We start from the raw sequence: 8,252 nt of genomic DNA on the forward strand, positions 1-8,252 counted from the left end.
TTTCTATTGAATAGAGAACGGAGTTACAGTAAAAATATTTCTATTGAATAGAGAACGGAGTTACAGTAAAAATATTTCGATTGAATAGAGAACGGAGTTACAGTAAAACTATTTCTATTGAATAGAGAACGGAGTTACAGTAAAAAATATTTATTGAATAGAGAACGGAGTTACAGTAAAAATATTTCTATTGAATAGAGAGCGGAGTTACAGTAAAAATATTTCTATTGAATAGAGAACGGAGTTACAGTAACGTAGTTGGAAGTCTGGGTCACGAGTCTGACCGTGTATGAACCAGATAAAAACACGGCCACAGTTACATTACACACTAGGGGAGATAACGCCACCATCTTCTGGCACATCGACAAGATGGCCGTCCACAGAGCCGTCAGATTGCACGGCAAACAAGATTTACGTCTGGTCAGTATGTTTTGTCCAGGTCATTTGATGTCATTCGTTTTTATTTTACCGCTCTATGTCTATGTACTTCTAGTTTGGTTTTTGTTTGTTTGGTAGTCTGTCAATGTATATTTGTATATCAAACAAAGCGATACAAACGATTGTTCTAGTAACCCAGCAAATGTAGAACGGTTGATATTGGTGTTAAAGCTCTGAAAATTTTATCCAACAGGAAACTGTGCCGGTGCCAGAACCCGATGAAAATTGTGAGTCGTTTAAATTCTGTATGATCAGGTTTTTTAATGTCTGGCCTAGTGACAGAGATACCTCAAGATATCTTTTGTATCTGTTGTGGTACTCTAGACTCTTTCATTAATGATATAGCATACACAAGACATACCACCCACACTGTGGGGCACACTACCCACATAATGGGATGGACCGCCCACATTATGGGACATACTACTCACATTATGGGATGTACCGTCCACATTATGGGACGTACCGCCCACATTATGGGACGTACCGCCCACATTATGGGACGTACCGCCCACATTATGGGATGTACCGCCCACATTATGGGACGTAACGCCCACATTATGGGACGTACCGCCCACATTATGGGACGTACCGCCCACATTATGGGACGTACCGCCCACATTATGGGATGTACCGCCCACATTATGGGATGTACCGCCCACACCATGAGACATACAACTGTCCTGATTTTCTCTCTCTGAAAATGTAACCAAACCTTACTGTCAAGATAAGCCGTTCAGGGTTGCCTTATTAGGAAGGGCTTGGTTGGGTGGTAGAGATTACCACTGCTTACTCGAAAGTCGTTGGTTCAGATCCCGGACTCAAATGAGTCTGTGACATATGATGGAGAAAGTCAAGGTCGAATGGGCATAGTGCTAACCACACTTTCCCTTGAAATGCTGAGATCACAGAAATAAGTAAACTCTACTTCGTCTGCCCCATGAACCCGTCACAAAATACCCACAGGTCTATTTTTAAACTGGTCAAATCCCGAAAATGTAGTCTGAGTCAATTTAAAAGAAAAAAAAAACAACTTCCACGGCAAACAATTGTATCCCTACCCCCTCATCCCCCTTCAATCCCACCCTCCAATGATTGAGTCAACACCGAAGGTCAACATTTCAGATGTCCTGCTGGAAATGTCCACTGTCGGCCTTTGCCGAACTGATGTCCATCTCTTTGATGAAGGTCAACTTGACCACATCGTCATTAAGGAACCAATCACATTGGGTCACGAAACCAGCGGCACAGTCAGCAAGTTAGGCCCGGGGGTCACCAGTTTAGCCGTGGGTCAGTATGTACTTGTCTTTAAATCATTGTAACTACCAGCTGCGTGCTTTATAAAGTGTTAAATTTCAACATTTAATTCAACAAAAACAAAAACTAGGCAGAAATGTAGATCAACATTTTGGGATTTAAAATGTATACGTATTCTAGCGTACCTTTTTATACATATTAGAAGCTGGTTTAGCGTTCATAGAAGACTATATCTAACAGATGTTAAAACAATCTCTACCCCCCCCCCCTCTTGTCTTGTGTGTCCAGGAGACCGTGTGGCCGTTGACCCGTGCCGGACGTGCGTCACGTGCCGCTACTGCCGTGGGGGGCGTGGTAACCTGTGTGAGAACATGCGTGAGGCGGGGGTCATGCAGGTGGACGGGGGGTTCGCCACATTCATGACGGCCCCAGCCGACAGGTGCTACAGGTAAGAGGGGGGGGTCAGGGGTGTGGAGGGGTGGGTGGGGTAGGTGGGGAGGTGATGGAGGACAGGGCCAGTCGACAGGTGCTACAGGTAAGGGGAGTCAGGGGTGTGGTCTGGTGGTGGGGTAGGTGGGGAGGTGATGGAGGACAGGGCCAGTCGACAGGTGCTACAGGTAAGGGGAGTCAGGGGTGTGGTCTGGTGGTGGGGTGGGTAGGGAGGTGATGGGGACAGGGCCAGTTGAAAGGTTCTACAGGTAAGGGGGGTGAGGGGTGTAGCCTGGTGGTGGGGAGGTGATGGGAGACAGGCCTACCACACGAGCCGACATTTAAGAGAAAGTTTTTTCCACCTAACTTTTACATGAGTCAATTTAAAACAAAAAAAAAACATTTAATTTTTATTTGCACTAATATTTCATTAACATTTATAATTTTCATCTTGGAAAAGCCCAAAAAACCCCCATACCCATTTTTAAGCTCAATTTTTAGCTCTGTTAGCCTTAAGAGTGTGAGCGAGAGTATGTGTGTATGTATGTGTGTGTGAGAGAGAAACCCTGGTTGGTATACAGGGATGGGGGAGACTGCTAGATGCTATAATCTTACAGGAATTTAAATTTTGAGAGGACTCTAGACGCCTCTTCTGGTGAGTAAGAAAACATGGCTATCCCCTCTCTCTACCCCCCCCCCATCTATCTCTCTCTCTCTCTCTCACATACACACACACGCTCACACACACGCTCACACGCACACACACCTGAACATGGAAAGAAACATCGTAACGCTAGCTGACTGACTGGTGAAGATCTCAAATCTTTTATTCCTGCAAGTTTCACGGTCGAGTTCCTATCGTGATGGTCTGGCTCAGACCGTTTTCTTACCATCTCAAGTCAGTATTCATCTTGTATTGTTAAAGATTAAAAAAAAAAATAAATTGCTCGACCGGTAGGGAAAAAATTTACAACCGTAATAAAACCTGACAAAAGCACAATTACAATGGACAAGGAGAAGTTATGTAGTAATCGATGATCATCGTAGGATCATTTTAAAATCAACGTTCAATGAAAACAATAAAACGCGCAATGATTAATTGAGTGATCTGAGTAGGCCCGTAACTCAAGTTTTGTGTTACACTCCAGTAAGGCCTGTCCGCTGCCCCTTACCTAATACTTAAGTAAGTTATAATACCGTTACCCAGTAACTAAGTAAGTTATAATACCGTTATTGACAAATGAAGTTCTTTATGTGCCCGCTGTTTTCCGGTACAGTAAGTCAACTTTAATAAACTGACATGTGAGGTCATTCAAATACTCGTGATTGACTTAAGTCTTCAGTCATGTAACTTGTATTGACTGCTAAGACAAGTCACATACTCATTTTTTGACAGAATAATATACTAGTGAAATTATTCACGAATTAATATTACAAAAGACTGTTAAGTATGTTTTATATTTCACTATTTCTTTAATAAAATTGCCATTGTGCGCATTTCTTTTCACAACAGTCAAAGGGAAATAACCCTATTTATTCTTGTTTACAATTGTAGACTGCCGGAGAACGTGAGTCTTGAAGAAGGAGCTCTGATAGAACCTCTGTCTGTGGCTGTCTACGGTGTCAAGCGGGCTCGTATGGTGCCTGGTGATGCCGTCGTGGTTTTTGGAGCAGGTGATGAGTTGGGTTTTTTAGGAGGCGAGGTGTATTTTTTTTTTTAGGAGGCGAGGTGTTTTTTTTTTTAGGAGGCGAGGTGTATTTTTTTTTAGGAGGCGAGGTGTTTTTTTTTTTTTAGGAGGCGAGGTGTATTTTTTTTTTAGGAGGCGAGGTTTATTTTTTTTTTAGGAGGCGAGGTGTATTTTTTTTTAGGAGGGGAGGTGTTTTTTTAGGGGAGGTGTTTTTTTAGGAGGGGTGGTGGTTTATTTTAGGAGGGGAGGTGTAATTTTTAGGATGGGTGGTGGTTTGTTGTATAGATCTACCCCCATGACAAAACTGTATACATTGTTAGCAGTATGAAATAGGTGTGGTTGGGTCGGTTAAGCTCATGGCTGCTGAACCGAAAAGTCCCCAGTTTGAACTTCCCCCAAAAGGCTATGAAAGCAAATCTAGAAAGAAAAACCGTCTGAACTTGGAGTCAGTTGCCTGTATGAAACGTAATACTTGTGTTGTGGGGAGAATCCCGACCAACACTAGAATTAAGAACGAGGTAGAAGTTAGCAGTATATCAGGTCAACTCTACTTCACTAGCCCCATGGTCTGTTACTTAACTACTTACTTATAACTTAACTATACCCTCCAGCCAGAGCAGTAAAGATATCCTTAAACATATCCTTATCTCCAGGTCCCATAGGTCTGTTCACCATGCAGAGTGCTAAAGCCTACGGTGCTGGGCGTGTGTTGATGGTCGGTGAGTGGATTTATATCTTGACCATTGGACGGTTATTTCTGGACTATTGGGCGGTTATTTCTGGACCATTGGACGGCCGTTTCTGGACCATTGGACGGCTATTTGATCACTTAGACGTGTGACCAGTGCGTCAGTTGGTGTGACACTCCCAGAGACCTTGCATGGCCTCACCTAACTTCAAAAACGTTTTGTGTATCCTGTGGGGGAGAGGGAGGGGGGATCTTTGGTTACCAATAGCGCAATTTGTTTTTAATGTCTAATTTCCAGTGTACTCATTATGGTTGCTTGTTAATTTCAAGATAGTTTCTTAAAAGTATGTATATTTCCTTATTAAAACCCAGTTTTGGTCAGTGTTAGTTACCTTGTGAAAACTAGTTTTATTTAGTACAGGGTGTTTGTGTTACCTAGTGAAGTTTTATTCCGTATGTTTGTGTGCAGTGTTTCTTCCAGACTTTTTTCTCCGGGGGGGGGGGGGGGGGGGCACTTGATATTTTCGAGTCCGGGGAGGGAGGGTGGACACCAGTAAAATTGTATGTTTACTATATAAATTCCCTAATTCCCTCTCGATCGGGGGGCGGTAGACTTTCTTCGTGGGGCGGGGGGGGGGGAGGGGGGGGGGGGGAGGGCGGCGGAGTTTTTTTCCGTACGTTTGTGTGTTACCTTGTCAAGACTAGTTTTATTCCGTACGTGTGTGTGTTACCTTGTCAAGACTAGTTTTATTCCGTACGTTTGTGTGTTACCTTGTGAAAAATGGTTTTATTCCGTACGTTTTTGTGTTACCTTGTGAAGACCAGATTTCCGTTTACCGACAGACATCAATGAAACTCGCCTGGTTCTGGCGTCCAAGCTTGGCGCTGACGTCACACTAAAGCCACGTTCACCAATGTCCGACCCCCAGGCACTGGGTGAGGAGTTGAAGTCTGCTCTAGGGGGCGCTGCTGACGTCTGCTTTGAGTGTAGTGGAGGGAAGGGAACGGTGGATGCAGCTATTCATGTAATCAGCACGTTTTAAATCTTGTTGTTATGTAGCCAACTTGTATATGTTTACATATACGTATACCTATAGACCTTTGTTCACTTTGATATTTATGTACATACAACTGTCATTATATTTGACCATCGGCTAGATTGTCATTTGTTTAGTTATGTCTTAACTGCTTTAATGTTTTTCTATTTGACCTTTGACCCCCACCCCCACCCACCCCAGACTTGCAGACCCGGGGGTAAAGTCCTGATGCTGGGGTTTGGTGAGATGGCCATGCACGTGCACCTGGGGATGGCGGCCTTCAGGGAGATAGACGTCCTGGGGGCTTTTGCCAGCATCGGCAGGTATGTTACAGGTAGTGGTAGCTTTTTGGTAGCATAGACAGGTATGTCACAGGTAGTGGTAGCTTTTTGGTAGCATCGACAGGTATGTCACAGGTAGTGGTAGCTTTTTGGTAGCATCGACAGGTATGTCACAGGTAGTGGTAGCTTTTTGGTAGCATCGACAGGTATGTCACAGGTAGTGGTAGCTTTTTGGTAGCATTGACAGGTATGTCACAGGTAATGGTAGCTTTTTGGTAGCATCGACAGGTATGTCACAGGTAATGGTAGCTTTTTGGTAGCATCGACAGGTATGTCACAGGTAGTGGTAGCTTTTTGGTAGCATTGACAGGAATGTCACAGGTAATGGTAGCTTTTTGGTAGCATAGACAGGTATGTCACAGGTAGTGGTAGCTTTTTGGTAGCATTGACAGGAATGTCACAGGTAATGGTAGCTTTTTGCTAGCATCGACAGGTATGTCACAGGTTGTGGTAGCTTTTTGGTAGCATTGACAGGTATGTCACAGGTAGTGGTAGCTTTTTGGTAACATTGACAGGTATGTCAGAGGTGGTGGTAGCTTTTTGGTAGCATTGACAGGTATGTCACAGGTAGTGGTAGCTTTTTGGTAGCATTGACAGGTATGTTACAGGTAGTGGTAGCTTTTTGGTAGCATTGACAGGTATGTCACAGGTAGTGGTAGCTTTTTGCTAGCATTGACAGGTATGTCACAGGTAGTGGTAGCGACACTTGACATTTTGACACTGACATCAACCATTGACATTTTGTCATTTTACCATAACATTGTAACACTGACATTTTGAGTTAGATATTTATCAACATACTAGTAGCATTTTCTCTAAACTAAAAAGTGTGCAAATATAAATGTTTGGGTAGGATTGGTGAAATGATCAACAATTACACCTGTAGTCTTCTGATTGACATATCTATTCAATAGCTTTCATTGTCAAACTCGTGAACTATTTGAACTCTACAATTAGGGTTGTCTTCATCTGATACTGAAGTATATGGCTGTTATTACTCAGTTAAGTTGCTTTAGTATGTTACAATGTGATGCTGTATCATAAAATAGCCAGACTAATGTTTAACCGTGTCCAGTTTCCCAGAGTGTGTTGAACTAGTGTCCAGTCTAATGTTTGACCGTGTCCAGTTTCCCAGAGTGTGTTGAACTAGTGTCCAGTCTAATGTTTGACCAGTTTCCCAGAGTGTGTTGAACTAGTGTCCAGTCTAATGTATGACCGTGTCCAGTTTCCCAGAATGTGTTGAACTAGTGTCCAGTCTAATGTATGACCGTGTCCAGTTTCCCAGAGTGTGTTGAACTAGTGTCCAGTCTAATGTTTAACCGTGTCCAGTTTCCCAGAGTGTGTTGAACTAGTGTCCAGTGGAAAAGTGGATGTCAAGTCTGTCATCTCACATCGGCTGCCATTAGACAAGGTCAAGGTCGGAATGGACCTGATAAGACGAGGAGAATCAATCAAAGTTGTCATCAACTGTCAGGCATAGGAAGATGTCATCAAATGTCATGTGCTTACATCTATGTAAGTTTGGGTGATCTTTAGTCTTTAGATGTCATGTGTACATCTATGTAAGATTGGTTGATCTTTAGTCTTAAGATGTCATGTGCTTACATCTATGTAAGATTGGGTGATCTTTAGTCTTCAGATGTCATGTGCTTACATCTATGTAAGATTGGGTGATCTTTAGTCTTCAGATGTCATGTGCTTACATCTATGTAAGATTGTGTGATCTTTAGTCTTTAGATGACATGTGCTTACATCTATGTAAGATTGGGTGATCTTTAGTCTTCAGATTCATGTGCTTACATCTATGTAAGATTGAGTGATCTTTAGTCTTTAGATGACATGTGCTTACATCTATGTAAGATTGGGTGATCTTTAGTCTTCAGATGTCATGTGCTTACATCTATGTAAGATTGGGTGATCTTTAGTCTTCAGATGTCATGTGCTTACATCTATGTAAGATTGGGTGATCTTTAGTCTTCAGATGTCATGTACTTACATCTATGTAAGATTGGGTGATCTTTAGTCTTCAGATGACATGTGCTTACATCTATGTAAGATTGGGTGATCTTTAGTCTTTAGATGTCATGTGCTTACATCTATGTAAGATTGGGTGATCTTTAGTCTTCAGATGTCATGTGCTTACATCTATGTAAGATTGAGTGATCTTTAGTCTTTAGATGACATGTGCTTACATCTATGTAAGATTGGCTAATCCTCAGATATCATATGCATACCACATCTCTATAAGATTGGCTAGTTTCTAAATGTCTCTATAATTAAAAAGTATACAAATTCATAAAATGTAAATTGATTTTTAAAGCAATGTTACCAAGTGCCTTAAAAACAATACACAATGATAAATCTACCAAATTTC

General features: G+C 42.3%; 1 protein-coding gene across 1 annotated transcript; it reads left to right on the top strand.

Moving 5' to 3' along the window:
• Positions 1 to 324: 324 nt before the first annotated feature.
• On the top strand, positions 325 to 8,252 carry LOC131951237 (sorbitol dehydrogenase-like). The gene is made up of 9 exons (XM_059313580.1): positions 325 to 420; positions 632 to 665; positions 1,564 to 1,728; positions 1,984 to 2,143; positions 3,680 to 3,798; positions 4,466 to 4,531; positions 5,344 to 5,525; positions 5,739 to 5,860; positions 7,208 to 8,252. The coding sequence occupies exons 1-9, from the start codon at positions 370 to 372 to the stop codon at positions 7,356 to 7,358; spliced, it is 1,050 nt and encodes a 349-aa protein (XP_059169563.1). The 5' UTR covers positions 325 to 369; the 3' UTR covers positions 7,359 to 8,252.

This window comes from Physella acuta, unplaced genomic scaffold (assembly GCF_028476545.2).
Source record: "Physella acuta isolate Inbredline_101_S28 unplaced genomic scaffold, ASM2847654v3 ptg000805l, whole genome shotgun sequence".
Lineage (NCBI taxonomy): Eukaryota > Metazoa > Mollusca > Gastropoda > Physidae > Physella > Physella acuta.

Excerpts from the sequence above, each read along its gene's own strand:
- LOC131951237 (XM_059313580.1), top strand. The coding sequence starts at position 370 with ATGGCCGTCCACAGAGCCGTCAGATTGCACGGCAAACAAGATTTACGT. Across the intron at positions 421-631 it reads GCAAACAAGATTTACGTCTG|GAAACTGTGCCGGTGCCAGA; the intron begins GTCAGTATGTTT and ends TTTATCCAACAG. Across the intron at positions 666-1,563 it reads GCCAGAACCCGATGAAAATT|ATGTCCTGCTGGAAATGTCC; the intron begins GTGAGTCGTTTA and ends TCAACATTTCAG.